Genomic DNA, 18,973 nt, shown 5'->3' with positions numbered 1-18,973 from the left:
GTTCCTGGCAACTAACCCCCCCCCCCACACACACACACACACACACTGGCAAAGTTTATTTCAATGTATCTGAAGACAGGTGAATGCTTCGTGGTACTTACAACACAAGACTACAGCAACTGTAGCCTGCCTCCTACAGCTGTTATATAACCTCGCATAAAACAATTCTGACATCAAATGAAAATTGTGGAAAAAAAATTCAGAAGCCCAAAGGTTACCCGAAAAAAGGTTACACTAACATATATTAATTTTTATTATGTAACAGCAACATAAGAAATAAATTTATGAATTCATATGGCCTTTACAAAAAGACAGAAAAGATATTGCACCAAATTCAGGTACCGGCTATTTGGACTGAATATTTGCTAAACAGATCAGGTACAACCCAGCCTAAGTGAAGCGCTTTTTAAAGTCCCTTTGATTTCAATGGAAGAATGAAACAGAAGTTGGGAAATCCCTCCTGCTGACCTCAACAGGGCCCGAAATGCTTAACTTCGGCTGCATTGTGCCCCACAGTATCTATCATCGTTATATATACATTTGTGCAGTTAAGGCAAAACCAGATGACACCTCAAACACAACAGAAGGCTTGGGAAACTGACATAATTTAAAAAAAGAGGGGAGAGCTTCCGTCTCCAACTAATGAATTTGCTGTGCCTAAGGAATGATTCCCTTCGGTTTTTAATAAAGTGGTTATTATCAATCATGTTAATTAAAGGTGAAGAGCCAGTGTGAAATTTCCTATGGAGCAAGCCTGTTTTGCAGAGGTTTGCCAAAATGATCCCATTTAACCTAGGTAAGTATTTTTTAAGCAGGATAATCTTTTCTCATTATTAGAAAATACTTTCAGTAGAATATAAATCCCCTCCATGTGCAAATAACATCCGACCATGCCTCATTCACTTTCAGCAGGGTGGTCTTCTTTGAGATTAATTATTTGAAGGAAAACATCTAAGTGGACCATCCAGAACACTGTACAAAGAGAAGCAGTGCAGTCAATTGCTTATCAATAACCATTATCTATTCTTTTCCCAACTGAATGGAATGGATTTATGTTACATTTTTGTTTTAGAGCGCAAGAGGAACAAAGGCATGATATGACTAATATATCAATGAGCAGTTCTTTGGCAGTTATGCATTAATCTTGATTGAAGACTGAACTCAAAAGATTCTGAAATCATAAACCTGGCTGCCAGTCTTTTAAAAATATCGGGGTGGGGGCAGAGAAAGAACACCATAATTATCCACTTCTCCCACAAATCCAATATGTCCGGTAAAGGAACGCAGAAGTAAACCTTGCAGGCTGCTGTATTTTGTAACATGAAGCATAGATATTTATTGTCTGCTTTTAAGTCTTAATCCAAATGCACCGTATTCAAACACATAAAATTTTCGGTGGAATCTCAGAGTAGTTCAGGTAGGCCAATCGCCATATAGAGAATCCATATTCACCCATGAGAAACCGAGAAAGAAAACATCAATCCAAAGGATGAGGAGATGATCTTCAAAGAACAGAAGCAATGGACCGATCCACACCTGGATGAATGTCACAGGGAAATTGACCTTACAGGGGGAAGACCAGGAAGCCAGAAAACGTTGAATACTGCCATCCACCAACCAGATTACCTTTCTCCAGTTTCAGGTAAACCTTATCTTCCTTGTCTAAATACAGTAGAACTCCGTTTGTCGCAGCTTCTCGAGTGACATCTTTGTCCCCAGCAAATGCAGAAATGACCGGTTTCCCATTTAGCATCAAGTTCACCTACAAGAAGGAAAGCACTGAAGAAACTCAAGTTACCAGTGACCCATCTGACTTTAATGAATTCTACGCAAAGGACCGTTAGAAGCCACACATAGCCTGGGGACCATAAACCAATGTTTCAACAGGCTTTCAAAAATAGCACTACTGAATAATTAGCTAGTTTGCATATGGAAGGAAGAGACAATGCAAAACATATCAGAGATAATACAGCTACATTGGGCTCGTACTAATGTCTTAAATTTTGCTGTTATCATTGTCCATGGATTGTCTCTGCCCCAGATCCTGCTTCACCTGTCTTCCAATTTAACTTTGATCACTTGCAACGTTAATTTTAGAAAACTGTCTTTTTTGTGTCTTTTTTTTTAAAAAAAAACCATTGTTTGTGTATTCTGAACTATGGTTAAATCTCTGTAAAAGGGAGAGGCTGTGGCTCAGTGGTAGAGAACCTTTGCACACATAATCCCAGGTTAAATCTCAGGCTTTTCCAGTTGAAAAGATCAGGCAGTAGGTGGTGTGAAAGGCCTCCACAGGAGACCCTGGAGAGGGCTGCCAGCTGGAATAGATAATCCTGACCTTGATAGACCCATAGTCTGAGGCTGAATTCAGATGGCCAATTTGAGCTGACATAGGCATGGCTCCCAGGTGGATTAAAAAAAACAAATTCAGACAGGCACAGCTGTCATCCATCCCGCTCTCGCACTCACCCCATCCTCCAATGTCTCTGAGGTGGATCAAATAGCTACCACTTGAGAAGTGGTAGCAAGTTCTTCTTCTGCACTCCATCTGTCTTTCTGGGCATCTGAATGCAGGAGCATGCAAGTGAGGCAGGGTGGCAATGTGAACTCAACAATCCACTGTAGGCACTCATTGGTATTCTTTTTAAAAAAAAAAAAAAACTTGCCCAGAGTGCATGAGTGCATGTGTGCATGAGCATATGTGTGCATGTGCATATGTGCACATGAGCACATGGCTATTAAAAATGTAAGGGGGGGGGAACTGTGCTAAGGGGATGGCATGCAACAGCCACATGCAAGAAATTGGGCTAGATGATCCTGCAGATCCCTTCCAACTCTATGATTCTATGAATGCACCAAAGAGCACCCCCCTACCCCCCCCCCATGTGATATACAGGCACAGGGCTTTTTTTTTTTTTTAGCAGGAACTCCTTTGCAAATTAGGCCACACACCCCTGGTGTTGCAAATCCTCCTGAAGCTTACAGTAGGCCCTGTACTAAGAGCTCTGTAAGGTCTTGGAGGATTGGCTACATCAGGGTATGTGTGGCCTAATGTGCGAAGGAGTTCCTGCTACAAAAAAAGCCCTGTATGAGCATTTTGCTCGGGAGTGTCTGATCAGGATTTGGCTGTTCCAGTTTGGGGCAGCACAGTTTGGGACACCTCCAGTGTACGTGAAGCTGCCTGTCTGTACCCAGCCTGGCAGTGGCAGGCAGATTCATCTGTTCAAACCAAAGTCTGACTTCCTTGCATCAAGATTTCTTACGGTCTGGGCATGAAATTATATATTTATTTACTTTGTTTGTAGACTGTGTATGCCATCTGTCTTGAACCGGCATGAGATGGCACGTGCATTAGCCACCCTGAGTCTGCTTCAGCAGAGAGGGCAGGATATAAATCCAAGGAATGAATGAATGAATGAATGAATGAATGAATGAATGAATGAATGAATGAATGAATGAATGAATGAATTTGTGTATGTTAAAAGTCTGTAAGGACAAAAAACATGCACATCTGTCTCAATGAAATAATAAAGAAAAAATGGTGAGTTGCTAATGTACTAGTGTATGTGTAAAGTGCTGTCAAGTTGCAACTGATTTATGGCAACCCTTTGGAGTTTTCATGGTGCGAGACTTTCAAAGGGGGGGTTGCCATTACCTGTCTGTACATAGCAACTCTGGGTTTCCTTGGTGGTCTCCCATTCAAATACTTACCAAAGATGGCTGTACTTCACTTCTGAGATCTGATGAGATTGGGTTAGCCCAAGCCACACTACTTAGGGGACAAGATGATTCAGAACCCCAAATTCAGAGAAATCCAAGTAAGGGTAAATTTATAAGAATCTTTAAACTTTCACTGCTTGTGAGTCACCAAAAACAGTTCAGATAATTTTAAAGCCATGAGACTGCTGAGTGGACCAGAGATCTATGCCTGTCCCTATGCCTTTCTTTGCTACCAACTGGTGCCCCACTGAATTCCCCCACAAAAAGAATTATCCCCCAAACAGCAGAGAAGGCTCTATTATGAGAAGGCAACAGACAGAAGTTGACCCCTTATTTGCCAATGGAAGTGCCAACTTAGACCCCTTATCTGCCAACAGAAGAGATAGTAGGAGACAAACCACCAAAAATATTACTGACAGTCTACTAGCAGCTTGATAATCCAGTTTTTTTCCGCCATCCAGTTTTCTACTGTAAATTAAATGGAGCTAAGCCCCTAATGAGCCCACAATACAAGGCTTGCAGTTGACAATCAAAACTACTCCTAAAGCTTTTGGATAACGATTCATGGAGTTCCTTCGGCTCACCAAAGTGACTCGCCCTGCCTTGTGGGGTTTCTTTTGATAGTGCTTGTCATTTGAACCACTGACATCCCCACTCCCCATGCCATAAATTGAAACTCCGTAAAAGTGTATCATCTCATTTCTCCTTGTTCAGGTATTACAGGCCATATAACTGGATGGCTCCCAGCTGAATATGTGAACTGATTCGGTTGAAAAGCATTCTCTTGAAAGGCAGTGCTGGGCAGCATGCTCTCTTGCGGCAGTCTTTCATGAGCAATGGCTCATTCAAAAATTGCAGGTCACACCTGTTGCTGCAGTCATCATTGAGCAGATGTGTGAAGCTGCCTCGATGTGACTGCTCTGCCAACGTATTGTAACTTGAGTTTTTTTTTAGCAGGAATGCACAGGAACGCCGTTTCGGCTGGCTTGGTGTCAGGGGGTTTGGCCTAATATGTAAATGAGCCCCTGCCGGACTTTTTCTACAAAACAATTGTAACACTTGGTTTTTGCTACAAAAATTACTAATGGGGGGGGATATATATACATCCACCACCCAAAATCCATGTAAATATTTGCAGTGCTTTTTTGTAGAAAAAGCCCAGCAGGAGCTCATTTGCATTATTAGGCCACACCCCCTGGCCTGGGAGCATTTGGCTGATGCATGGTTGGTTGGGCCAGCCAGAGCCCTGGCCAGCCTAGGCGGAGCTCCGCTCCTATGGGCTCCTGCACACACAAAAACCCTGGATATTTGTACCCTGTTTAACTCCATAGTTGGGACCCAAAGCTTCTTACAATATTATTCTCTCCTGTGTTTTATTTTTGCAATGGCAGCCATTCTGTATAGGGCTGCCAAGTCTCCCATAGGGACAGGGGATCCTGCCCCTGGCCCTGTTGCCCATCAGCAGAGAGAGAAAAAAATATATATACAGTTTAACCCTAGAGTTTCCAGTGATTCCTAGAGCTACTCCGTGTTATGTCCATTAAGAACTTCCATTAACTACATGAGGCTGCATTTTAAAAAAACAGTTCTCCTGTGACACTGTGACCTCCAGACTTCCCACTGGTTGCCAGGAACTGCTTGACAACCCTAATTCTGTGGCATAGGTTCAGCTGAGAGAGAGTGATTGACCCAAAATTACCCAATGAGCTTCTGTGGGACTGCAGGGATTTGAACCTGAATCTTCCAGATCATAGTCCAACACCACCTCCAGGGGTTTTTTTGTAGCAGAAACTCCTTTGCATATTAGGGCACACACCCCTGATGCAGCCATTCCTCCAAGAGCTTATATGGCTCTTAGTACAGGGTCTACTGTAAGCTCCAAGAGGATTGGCTACATCAGGGGGGAGTGGCCTAATATGCAAAGGAGCTCCTGCTACAAAAAAAGCCCTGACCACCTCTATGCTCCCCTGATAGGGTTGCCAGGTCCTAGCTGGCAGCTAGTGGAGGGATCCTTGCTCCTCTTCAGGAGCTTCTGTCACACACTCATCTGTGTTGATGTCACCCAGAAGTGATGTAATCATGTTGCTGACATTGGGGGTGGCACGCTAGTTTTTTTTTTTATAAAACTCTATGGTTCATAGATGATTTTACCATAGAGTTTTACCCCAAAACTAGAGTGTTGGTGACATTATGATGTCACTTCTGAGTGTTGTCATCACATCACCTTTAGGCCAGTTAGGGGCAGGATTCCCTATCCCCTGATCTGACACTCAAACACCTTGCCCTGATCTGCTGCTGTTTATGAGGCAGGAAAGAGAATTTGCCCTTGTTACTGAGGCAACCAGGTCAGCCAGCCATTCCCATTAATAGGAAGCAGAGAGTGAGTATAAATGGGCAGTCTTCGCAGTGGAGGACGGTAAGCAGTGGGGTGCCGCAGGACTCAGTACTAGCAATGGATAAGATAGCAAACACAATTCGGCAATCAGAAGTTTTAGAAAGCGGAAAAGACAATAACACGTTTGTGGAAAAATGGTATCATTTCTTTAAGTTTGTACAAGAACAACAAAATGTTTCATGTCAACTGCCAGAAAAATATATAGACTTTGTATTCTATTAAGTCTCTCTACATAATATTGTAATCATAATGGGATGGCTAAAGTTATAGATATTGTAATAGTTGTATGTGTTGGATTGTTATTGTTATATTAATGTTAATAAATTTATTTAAAATTGAAAAAAAAAAACTTGTTCATAAATGATTTGGAGTTGGGAGTAAGCAGTGAAGTGGCCAAGTTTGCAGATGACACTAAATTGTGCAGGATGGTGAGAACCAGAGAGGATTGTGAAGCACTCCAAAGGGATCTGCTGAGGCTGGGTGGGTGGGCGTCAACGTGGCAGATGAGGCCCAATGTGGCTAAGAGAGGGATCTTGGGGTCGTGGTAGATAACTCACTGAAATGTCAACACAGTGTGCGATTGCAATAAAAAAGGCCAATGCCATGCTTGGAATTATTACGAAGGGAATTGAAAACAAATCAGCCAGTATCATAATGCCCCTGTATAAATTGATAGTGCGGTCTCATTTGGAATACTGTGTACAATTCTGGTCTCCGCACCTCAAAAAGGATATTGTAGCATTGGAAAAAGTGCAGAAAAGAGCGACTAGAATGATTAAAGATTTGGAACACTTTCCCTATGAAAAAAGGTTAAAACGCTTGGGGTGACATGATAGAGGTTTACAAGATTATGCATGGGATGGAGAAAGTAGAGAAAGAAGTACTTTTCTCCCTTCCTCACAATACAAGAACTCATGGGCATTCGATGAAATTGCTGAGCAGTCAGGTTAAAACGGATAGAAGGAAGTACTTCTTCACCCAAAGGGTGATTAACATGTGGAATTCACTGCCACAGGAGGTGGTGGTGGCTACAAGCATAGTCAGCTTCAAGAGGGGGTTTGATAAAAATATGGAGCAGAGGTCCATCAGTGGCTATTAGACACAGTGTGTGTGTATATATAGATATTTTGGCCACTGCGTGACACAGAGTGTTGGACTGGATGGGCTATTGGCCTGATCCAACATGGCTTCTTTTATGTTCTTATTTGGATTCACACAAAGCAAGGGAGCTTTGGCCCAGTTGCCTTGAAACCTAGCAGAATTTTCTCTCTTTCCCACATTGCCCAGTTCCTTGTGAAGAATTTCATAACAGTTTACAAAGCGTTGCCTAAAAAGGATGACAAGACGAGGCTCATTTGCAGCTGCGAAAATATTCTCAAAACACCCATCCTCTCCCGTTTTCTTTTGCTTCAGCCTCACTAATTACATCTGCCTTGTTGACTGCTCACTGCTGCAAGCATTCTGTTGCACACATGGAGATCTAAGCACAGGACAAGTGCAGGCAAACTTCTGAAAGTCAGTCAAAAAAGAGGAAAATGCCACAGGGGAAAAAATGCTTCGTACTTTTAAAAAAGTCAGTCAAAGAGAAATATAATGTACAAGAGGGGAACCTGCAAGGACTTGTGAAGGTTGTTTCATTTTCATTTTCCCCGTGTCCTCTTCCACACATTATTTCTTCTTTCTCTTTCTCTTCTCTTTCCCTTCTCCTGGCAGCCCCCATGTTCTCTCTGCTTCCCCTGCTTCCATCTTTCATCCCCACTCTCCTATCAACTTTTCCTTTATCTGCTCCCACAGTCTTCACCTTGCTTTCTTATTTACTTGCTTCATTTATACCCTACCTTTCTCCCCAGTGGGGATCAAACGCAGCTCACATCTTCCGCATATCCTCCATTTTATCCTCACAACAAAACTACAAGGCAGACTAAGATAAGACTAAGAAAGAGATACTCGAGCAAGGTCACTCAAGTCAGCAAGTTTCCATGGCAGAGTGGGGATCTGAACCTGGCACTCTAACCACTGCAAAATACTGGTTCACAACTTTCCCTCCTGTCTTCCCTCTGACAGCCTCTCCCTGGGAAAAGTCTGACCAAGATGGAAACACTGTACAGTAGCAAGTTGCTTGCATGAGTTGCATGGTGGCCACTGCTAGGCCTGGACAATTTGTGCAAATAGTAAAAAAAAACTGTCTCTAGACCTTAGAAAACTTGTGGAGCATCAAGTCAACCAGTAGCCACTGCAACACCTGGGCAAGTTGCACAAATTGCATAGTAGCAAGTTGTCCGAAGGGTTGCTGCTGGGCCTGGCCCCGGTGAGTCTTCCCTCCAGGGCAGGAAGGACAGGAACACAGATGTAATGCCAGACCAAAATAGCCCTGAAAAGGGCCCTCCCCCTGACTCCTACTGACAAAAACCAAGATTTGAAGGATATCCAAACTGATATTTCCCAGCAATCCTGACAATGATTAAACCAGGGCTTTTTTTTTTTAGAAAAAGCCCAGAAGGAACTCATTTGCATATTAGGCAACACCCCTTGATGTCACCATTGTTTCACACAGCAGGAACTCATTTGCATATTATGCCACATCGTCTGATGCCAAGCCAGCTGGAACTGCATTCCTGCTAAAAAAAAAAAAGGAAAGAAAAGCCCTGGTTTTGAACCAGGCCTTACACCTGCTATGTAGGAGGAGAAGATTGGATTTGTACCCTGACCCTTATCACCCAAAGGAGTCTCAGAGCAGTTTACAATCTCCTTTCCCCTCCCCTCCCCTCCCCACAACAGACACCCTGTGAAGTAGGTGGGACAAGAGAGCTCTGACAGAAACTGCGCTTGAGCAGAAGAGCTCTGTGAGAACTTGTGACTGACCCAGGATCACATCAGCAACTGCATATGGAGGAGTGGGGAATCAAACCTGGTTCTCCCAGATAAGAGTCTACACACTTAACCACTACATCAAACTGGCTCTCTCGTAGTTACCCTGCCTGCGTGGCCCAGGCTAACCCAACCTTGTCCGATCTCACAGGGACCCACAGGTGCTTACATCATTCTCCTCTCCTCCATTTTATCCTCTCATCAAGTGTGAGGGAAAGAGTGACTGGCCCAAGGTCACCACGTGCGTTTCTGTGGCAGAGCAAGGATCCAAGTTTGGGTCTCCCAGATTGTAATGTGAAGCTCTGTCCACTACATCACACTGGCTGTTGTGGGGTGGCAAGCAATCAGGTTTGGGCTGATTCATGCAGGTCAGGTGATGGCCAGTCACCCAGTAGTCTCTGCCAGACCTGACTCCAATAAATCCTCCTTCAGATGTTGAAACAGTCCTGGAAAGTGCCTTTCTTTCTCCCCCTGCCTTTTACTGACAGAAACTAAGACTTCCTGGCAATACTGTTGTAGCTGCCTAACAACAGTTACCAAGGGCATGTGTTACTTAAAGCTCCAGGTGCTGCTTTTACTATTTGAAGGGAGCAGTTAACACTCCAAAATATTTTTATTTCAATTTTTTCTTCAGATGTGGGCTCTGTGAGGTTTGTTTAATTACGGTATCTGTCTTCTCTGTTCATGCTCCAGTCTCCTGATTTACATATCCACATATATAGCCACATTTGTACTGATAGATTTCTACATATAAATGTTCAAAAATAATAAAAAAAAGGGTTTGGTGAATGAGTGCCTGAAACTAAAAAAGATTATGGGTGAATTAGAAAGTTTGTGGACCAATGAAAACCAACAGAATGCATTTAATGGAAAGACAAGACTAACTCTAATTGGCATAATATTTGTCTGTTACAGTACAATCCTAAGAGCACTCCTGTGAGTAAGCCCCATTGAATAGACACTAGTAGAATTCAGAGTCGACCTGCTTAGCATTGCTGCCTAAGTCACAAAGGGTATGAAAATAGAATCCAATGCCGTAGAAATGTTAAAAGTAAGCCATTTCCCAGAACAGCCAAAAGTGAAGCTGAAGGAAAATCCAAAGTCATGTCCATACCTTGTATTAGGATCAACTAAAATAACACATGGCATCTTGCAAGTTTTTGAGTTCTCCAGGATTCTTCATCAGGATGGATCATTTGTCAACATCCACTGTGATGAAGAATTCTGGAGAACTCAGGCATGTAAACTTTTTTTGTGTGCCATTTTGATTGTTCCTAATACAAGGCTTTTACATGGCTTTAATTTATGGATTTTGCTTTGGACTAATGCAACCCCAGTGAATTTAGCTACTGAACCATTAAGAGAAGAATCCACAGGCCTGAAACTCACATAATGTTAACGATATAGCATCAACACCCCCAACCAAAAGCCCAGTTGAGATCCTGAGACACAGGAAAGAAGTCAGGCAAAGTAGAAAATGTTCTAATCACTGATAACTTCAGTTACTTTTATGTTGGCTGGCTAAATGAACATTTAGGCACATGAATAGGCTTAGGAACATTTAACTCTATGTTGGACAGTGCCCAAGATTTCTCAATACAATACTTGTGCTTTCAGAACACCGAATTGTGGAGCGAGTAACAAAAGAAGTGATTCTCAACTTCATCCTATGTAGTTCCCAAGATCCAAAACAAGATGCAAGCACTGCTAAGCAGCTTAGTGATCACAGCCCAACTACCAAGATCAATGCATTATGCATGGAAAATTGCCCAGAAAGTCCAACAGAGTCGTATTTCATTTTAAAAGGAGATTTCCACCCCCTCCCCCTAAAAATTGGAAAGATTAGAAAAGAAGAAAACTAAAAGGTATATTCAGAAGTGCAAAATCTCTTTAGGGAGCTGGGAATAAAAAAAAAAAAATAGTTCAAAATAAAATGTATGCTGAATATTGGAAATGGCACAAAATGTCCCAAAAGGACACCAAAGTGGTTAGCCAGAAAAGAAAGCTGTAACCACTTACTAAGAAAATATAGCTTTTACATTTGGTTTGCCTGGTAATACAAATGAAAAGCACATAACTGTGGCAAGCCAAATGTAAAAGCTATAGTGAGGAAAGCCAAGAAGGCTTTAGAGAGGCAAATAGCTAAACAGAGTGAAACTAACAGTGCAATCCTAGGCCCAATAACTGGTCTAAGACTACTGATCTGAATGACCTTAAAATAAAATAATTCTCTGCTGAAAATTACAAATAGTAAATCAATCTGATTCATGAAACTGGCCAGAGGGGGGCAGTAGAGAGAAGAAAAATGCCAAGATGATGTACATAGGGGGATTGCAGAATAGTGTAGTGTGGTGGTTAGAGGTTTTGCACTGGAGTTCAGGAGCTCTGGATTCAAATCCCTGTTCTGCCATAGAAGCCTGCTGGGTGACCTTGGGCCAGTCACTGTCTCTCAACCTAACCTCCCCTACAGGGTAGTTGTGAAGATAAGTTAGAAAAAGGAAGAACAATGTAGGATGCTGTGGGGCCCAAGCGATGAGAGAACTTGAAGTGAATAGGTAAGTTAAATGAGTAAGTAAATGAGTCCTGAATTAATTTGAGGAAATGCGGGGTGAAAATGTACTAGATAGAGACATAAAATCATAGAATTGGAAGGGATCTCCAGGGTCATCTAGTCCAACCCCCTGCACAATACAGGAAATTCATAAAAGCTACACTAGCCAAGCTGACCTGGAGAAAAATTGCTGACTGACCTGAATAAAACGATGTGCATTCTTTTAATCACTGATGCTGGAAAAATGAACTCACTTGAACTGTACTGAAGTTTTGAAGGTTTAATAGTTGCAATTTCAGGAGAAGAAAAAAGTTTGAATATTAAAAAGACATCAGTTTTCACTCCTTTGCACATTTTTTTTTTTGCATAATTCATAGTTGTTGCCCCCATGACTGAGCAGTGTTTGGGATGTTCCATTCCTTAGCCAATCCATTGCTTTCTCATTGGGATGTTCATCCAAATGTGAGACTTGCTGAAAGACACATGATGCAGAGAGATGTGCAACCCAGTGCAGGAATTATTCCTCTGCAATGCAGGGACATGCACTTGGGAATAATCTACCTGGTTGCTCTTGTAATAGAAAGGATGTCCCCACAGCCAGCATATCCATTAGGCAGCCTGAGGTGGCTGCCTGGAGCACGGCCTAGGGGAGAGAGCACTGGTGTCAGCTCCCCCACACACCCTCCCCCCCACCCTGGCAAGAGAAATTCACAAGCTTGGCAGCAGAGGTACAGTTTTCACAGCTTGCCCCATCACTGACTTCCGTAGCTCCACCTCCCACACTGTGCCTGTGCTTCCAGACATGGAACGGGAGGTGGATCTACAGCAGTCAGCAGCGGGGCAAGCTGTGCGAACCACTCCACTGCCAGTCCAGCTTGCCCTCACTGCAGGTGAGGGTGGGGAGAAGGAGGAGTGCACCAGGCAGGGGCACCATGCCTGGGATGTTGGCCTTGTGCTGGCACCCTAGCACTGGTGCTGCATGTCCCATACCATTAGCCAAAGAGAACAAAAAAAAAAAAATCTTCATGTAGGAGATATTAAGATTTCAAGAAGCAAAAAATGTTGGCAAAATACTTCACCCCTTCCCCCACAAGAGTGGTACAGCGGTTAAAATGTTGAACTAAGATCTGGAAGACCCCAGTTTAAGTCCCCACAATGCTATAGAAGTTTGCTGAGTGACTTTGGGCCAGTTGCACACTCTTAACCTAATCTATCTCACAGAGTCGCTATGAAGATAAAATGAAGGAGAGAGAAATGATGTAAACTGCTCTGGGTCCCCACTGGGAAGAAAGGCAGGGTATAAACAAACAGCAAACAAATACAATTCAGCAAACATGAACATGAACCATTGTTTTCAGGCAGCTCATCTGAAAAGCTGCATCACACAAAGTTGCTGAGGGAAACAATTGGGGGTTACAGTAATTGTTGGAGGGTGTGGAATTTAGCAGGTCTTTAGTCTGGACAGTGTCTGGCTGAGTGACCTCCTGAGCATCCTATATATGCAATGAAGGCATGAAGAAAGGAAGCTGGGTTATTCCCAACGCATCTGAAAATTAAGAGGTAATATATCACTGAGCTAAGGGCGTAAAGTCAAGAGATCTTCAAACCCTTTACCAGTAGAAGTAGCTTTCTTTTCATTCTAGAACTGGAAGATATGAACATAAAATGACCCCTGCTGGATCAGACCAATGGTTCATCTAGTCCAGCATTCTGTTTCACAAAGTGATTGATCAGATGCCTTGGAGGATCAATAAACAGGGCATACAGGCCAAGGCCAACCCCGATGCTGCTTCCCAGCCAGGGGTTGCAAGAGCCCTGTAAGCTCTTGGTCGATTGGCTACATCAGGGGTGTGTGGCCTAATATGCAATAGAGCTCCTGCTAGAATTACACCCCTGTTCCCTGCACTGGTATCCAAAGGTTTCCAGCCAATCAGTTTTGGACAGAAGAGACGGTCTGTAGTCGTCATGGCTGGTAGCCATCGATGGGACCTTACCTCCATAAATCTGCCTAGCCCCCTTTTAAAGCTGTCTGTGCTCATGGGCACCACTACATCCACTGAGAGTGAGTTCTGCTAAGTCTAACTAAGAATAAACATAAGTCGAGTTTTCTGGATCAGACAAATGATCCACCTAGATTGTCAATGCAACAATTTTTCAAAAAGGATACAGCGGGGTGGCCAAACTGTAGCTTGGGAGCCACATGTGGTTCTTTCACAAATATTGTGTTGCTCGAGAAGCTTTTGCTGGATATGTCTCTTTAAATCACTTCTCCAAGCCAAGTGTGCCCTGCGATAGCTTGGAGAATGTGTTTAAAGTTACTTTCTTTCCACCTCTCCCTTCCCATCTTCCTTCCCACCTACCTTCCCACCTTCCTTCCTTCCTTCCTTCCTTCCTTCCTTCCTTCCTTCCTTCCTTCCTTCCTTCCTTCCTTCCTTCCTTCCTTCCTTCCTCTCTCAAATGTCTGACATTCATGTCTTGCAGCTCTCAAACATCTGACATTATTCTATGTGGCTCTTAAGGTAAGCAAGTTTGGCCACACTTGGGATACAGGAACTTCTTCCCTAGGTAAATTGGTGCAAAGTCAAATTATGTTTGCAGTCATTAGGTGCACAGAGAAATCCTTGCTGAGGAAGAATCAGTGCAGTTCTTCTGCAAAAGGATACTGACTCTGAAACATATAGATACTGTCATTCTGATAGATGCTACAGTCAGAGTCCATAGTGGCATGGGTGGTGGTGCCTTATGTGTAGGGGGAGGAGCTGAACCCGGAAGCTGCAGCTGGTGCAGAATGCAGCGGCTAGACTGCTGTTGGGGCTTCCTAAATGGGAGCACATACAGCCTGGACTGTGCGAGCTGCACTAGCTGCCAGTTATATACCGGGTTAGTTACAAAGTGCTGGTCATTACCTTTAAAGCCCTATATGGTCGAGGACCTGTCTACCTTAGGGACCGTCTCTCCCCATATGAACCCCAGAGAGCACTGAGGTCAGCCGGGAAAAACTTGTTGACTACTCCCGGACCGAGAGAGGTGAAGCTGCAAACACCCGTAACCGGGCCTTCTCCTCTGTAGCCCCGAGCCTATAGAACCAACTTCCAGAGGAAATGCGGGCCCTGCGGGATCTTGAACAATTCCGCAGGGCCTGCAAGACCTTCCTCTTCCGACTGGCTTTCGCTGATGAAGAAAGAAATTGCTAATGATAACCACCATCAAAAAAGAACAAATAGCATTAGCACTTTTATCACTCTAATTTAATTAACTAATTTTAAACTTAATCAGAATTTTAATGTTTGAATGTAATTTGTTTTCTTTTGTTTTCTTTGTATAATTGAAATTTGAATGATGCTGTTAGCCGCCCTGAGCCTGCTCCGGCGGGGAGGGCGGGATACAAATAAAATTTTGTTGTTGTTGTTGTTGCTTATGGACAAGTCTTGTGTGTCCTGAGTAGCAGCACCCAATGAGATGTCAAAGTTCTCAATCTAAGACCTGGGTGAGCTACTGCCAGTCAAAGTAGACAATACTAACCTTAATAGGCCAATGGTCTGATTCAGAACAAGGTTACTTCAGCTATTCATGTGGAAGCTGCAAGCAGAAGCCATGTTCCCCAACATAATGTTATACATGTTATCCTGGGAAACTGGCCCTTTTAATCTCTCCTTTTAATAATGCCCCTTCTATTCCTTCTTCTGTACTTTGCAACTTTGATTATAAATCTCTGTCTCAAAGTAAGAAGATGGCTTTTTAATGTGAGAATCAGTAATGAAAGTCAGGAAGTGGAGACTAGGGATCAATTTCACAGTCAAGGACCAAGTATCTTTAACTTGCTCATGGGTGAACAGGAAATAACCCAATTTATATCAAGGACAACAGGTTATTTAGTAAAATGGCATTTGAGTGAAACTATGAAAATGTCCAAAAGGTAGCAGGAGACGGAAAACTAAAAATCATCTAATGAAATCAAAAGTCTATACACTGGAAATCACAAGTTCTGAAACAAAACACTATTACCTGAAACAACATTAAATGAAACTCATAATGTCTTTGCTGATGGACATTTCTAGGGTGGTTGCATGGTGATTGAGTAGGATGAATAATGATGTTACTAAATGATGTTAAAGTTTGTAAGTTCACTTGTGTTTCTATTTTTGGGGAGGGGGGAATAAGAAGCATATAAAAATGAAAGAAAGTAATGACCTACAGTGATAGGTGATAATAATGGTAAATTCAGGGACAGCCTGTCTTGAACACTTAGCAGAATGAGCTGGAAGAGAAGACTTCAGACCACAGGTTGAGGCACCTCATTTAGATACTCCTTAGATTTAACCCCCAACTAATAAAAGGAGGACAGCAAGCAAAGGATAGGTGCTAAAACCCTTCATCTTGGTATGCTAGTTTTCTACTTGTGGGGCATTTCTTGAATGGGGGAAGCATTCAATAATACTCTAGAGTAGTGAGGTCCACTTTACCCTCATTCTATTACACTACAATTCTGACCCTCAAATCCATCAATAGAGACATGAAGGCCAGTGGGGAGAAGAAAAATGAGGGGAAATAGTTTTTCTCACTCCTGCCCCAGGCCTTTTTCCCTAGGTTTTTTTCCCTGATGGTAAAATTGGAAATTTAGGGAAATACTGAAAAAAGCTCCTATGAAATATTTTCTCTTTTAGAATAAGTGAAGTGCTTTTAAAGGCAAGGTGGGTGTTCTGTATATACAGCTCTTAAATCCAAGATGCATTTCTGCAGGTAGAAGGCTACCTCATCTTCATGAGGAGAACATGCACTGGAGCCAGAAGGAAACTTGCTCTTCTGAGAGCAGTTGCGATGCCACTGGGTTTAAAAGCAAGATGTTCCTAAGATGACTTTTTCAGCCATCAAATACTCATTTGGAAGAAGAGACTTCCCCTTCATATCTTAAGTCTAATGCATCTCTCTGCACTTACACGGAGAGGCAAACTGGATATTATACAGAGTTCCCTGTGACTTTCCTCTACTTAAAAAAATATTCGTCCTGGGCAGGCTGCGAGTCTGAGCAGAGGACAGATGAGGAGAAACTGTTCTACCCTTTTCTCTGCTTCATTCTTCAAATCAAAACTGCCCTGTGCAATCTGCTTTTCTCCCCGTAGAGGATTGTAGCTCATTGAAAAGAGGATTGTAGCTCATTGGTTTGTTTTGTTAACATGCAGAAGGTTTCCTGGCCAATCCCTGGCATATCTAGCTAAATGATTAAGGTCACAAGCGCTATGAAAGGCTTCTGGCTGATACCTTGGACAGCGGCTGTCTGTAGACAATTATCTAGCTAAATGATTCGATTAATTATGAGACAGAGTCATATTTTTAAGATAGTGGAACTCCGTATCTTTTCTGCTGTGGGTGGGGAAACATTTCTGTTTTGTACATTCTGTAGAATGCTTGACCTGTAGGAGCCCTCCTTTTAGAACAGCTGCCTGAGGAGATTAGGCTGGATCCCATGCTTTTCTGCAGAATGTGCAAAACACAGCTCTTCAGGGGGTGCATTTTTAACAAAGGGATTAATACTTCAATAGAATGGAACAGGCCAGGAGGGTTCCTACATAATGGAATAGGGTTGTAGTCCACTGTGATGATTATTCTAGCTATTGTCTTGCCTTCCTGCATTATCTTTCATCCTTGTAATTAAAAACATAAGAGCCCTGCTGGATAAGACCAGTGGTCCATCTAGTCCAGCATCCTCTCTCACACAGTGGCCAACCAGTTCCTCTAAATGGCCAACAATGAGCATAGAAGCTGAGAATTTCCCCTAATGTTGCCTCGTGGTCCTGGGATTCAGAAACTTACAGCACAATCCTAAAAGGGGGGAGGGGGCTGAAAGTGCTCTGGAGGCGGACTTACCGCTATGCCAGTGGTAGGGAGACATACGTCGGCATATCCTCCTCCGCGCCAGCGGAAATGGGGTGTGCGCCACTCTCCAGTTGCAGCAGCATGCCACCACTATTGGCTGAGGGCAGAGCGCCACCCCGCCGAGTTTGGGGCATAGCAGAGGCGCAGGGCATGTCGGCGCAAGAGGGGGCCTGCCAAGTGGCGTAGCCGCTGCTGGTTGGGTCCCAGAGACCTTTCGGTGCGGGAATGCCCCCCCCACACCAGGTGCAAACCTGCGCCAAAGAAAATGCTGGCGTTCCCCATAGGCACCCATTGAAACCAAAAACAAAGGTCGACTCCACTGCTGCAGGAGCTCACAAACCCCTTAGGGGGTAGTGTGATTGCCTCACCAATCTCCTTGCACCTCAGGCTAATGAGCCCCCTCCCCAGCACCCAATCACAGTCCCCCCCTCCTAGAAATACTTCTACTCTGGCCTCACACAACTCAGTTGTTAGGGACAGCTTCGTATGGTGGGAAGTTTTGCCGGCGAGCTCCTTGCCATACAGACTTAGAGCAAGGGACAGGCAGGCACAATAGTGACGGTTTTTGCACTCTGCGGATGCTTTGACAGTATCTTTGACTTGCGAGGGGGAGAGCGAGGTCTCCTGCTTGGCATCTGCTGCACATTCCCTGGGCAACACCCCCCCCCCGTCAGTGGCCTCTCTGAGGGAATGCCTGGGAGGGTGGGCAGACTTGGGCCTTGGGGGGGAGAGCGGGCTATGAGCCGCCACGCTGCCCCCACTTGGCTGGACAGAGAAGGGGGGCTGCTGCCCCTCAGCCTGCCCAGCCTGACGGCCTACTCAACCCCACAGGGCCATTATGTGCAGGGCACAAAAGGGGGGGGGATAATGAAGTGGATGCATGCCCAGCAGCTCGCACTCTGAGTTCTGCGGCCCTCAGATTCCTTGCACATAGCGGGGGGCAGTGGCAGGGCAACACCAGGGGGGCTCCGGGTGGTGGGGTGGGTGTCTTTTGGATTTGGTGGTCTGCCCGCTCCCAGACACACATTCCAGCCACTGTTTAGAGCAGCGAACTCCTGCACTTTGTGGTTCTTGTTTGTCTGTGCATGCCGCTGCCCATCTGTCTGCCATTGGCAGAGTCTCTGACAGCAGAAGGGTATGTGAGGATTGATGGCCTCTCAGGTGCGGGCTTTCCACCCCCTCTCCCAGTCACATGCAATGGGCTGGCCAATCCTGTGGTCCCACGTGAGCCTGTGCCTCCCCCACCCTCACCTCAGCAGCAGGCCAATGGCATGTACATGGGCGGAATCACCATCTCTCTCGCTTGTTGGGCTCATGCTCCCTCTCCATGTGTGGCATAACATTTCCCCTTTGGGAGCCGACTGTGGCCGCCTATGCTAGTTCTGCACTCGAGCGCAGCTACACGGCGGATCTCTGGATTGGGCTGCCCAAGAGCAATCCTAAGCACGTCTACTCTGAATTCTACTACAGTTTATTCAATGGGTCTTACTCTCAGGAAAGTGTCATTAGGATTGCACTGCTACTGCCTTTGAATGTGAAGGTTCCACTATATCTTGCCTTGGCAGTCT

The 18,973-nt window shown here is 44.2% G+C and overlaps 1 protein-coding gene across 2 annotated transcripts in view; it reads right to left on the bottom strand.

Annotated features, from left to right (window-relative positions):
- Positions 1-229: 229 nt before the first annotated feature.
- Positions 230-18,973, bottom strand: part of CBLN4 (cerebellin 4 precursor) — a 36,361-nt gene continuing 17,617 nt past the window's right edge. Inside the window, exons 3-4 of one of the 2 annotated variants that reach the window (XM_060230769.1) lie at positions 1,627-1,762; positions 230-1,536 (exon numbers count right to left, since the gene is read on the bottom strand). In XM_060230769.1, the coding sequence (XP_060086752.1) occupies positions 1,505-1,536; positions 1,627-1,762 (168 nt within the window). In that variant the 3' untranslated portion in view covers positions 230-1,504. Of the gene's footprint in view, positions 1,763-18,973 lie in introns of both variants that reach the window. The other variant, XM_060230768.1, reaches the window with a different exon arrangement.

This window comes from Heteronotia binoei, chromosome 2 (assembly GCF_032191835.1).
Source record: "Heteronotia binoei isolate CCM8104 ecotype False Entrance Well chromosome 2, APGP_CSIRO_Hbin_v1, whole genome shotgun sequence".
In the NCBI taxonomy this organism is placed as follows: domain Eukaryota; kingdom Metazoa; phylum Chordata; class Lepidosauria; order Squamata; family Gekkonidae; genus Heteronotia; species Heteronotia binoei.
The sequence above is the reverse complement of the archived record's forward strand: the minus strand, read 5'-3'. Positions and strand labels throughout refer to the sequence as shown.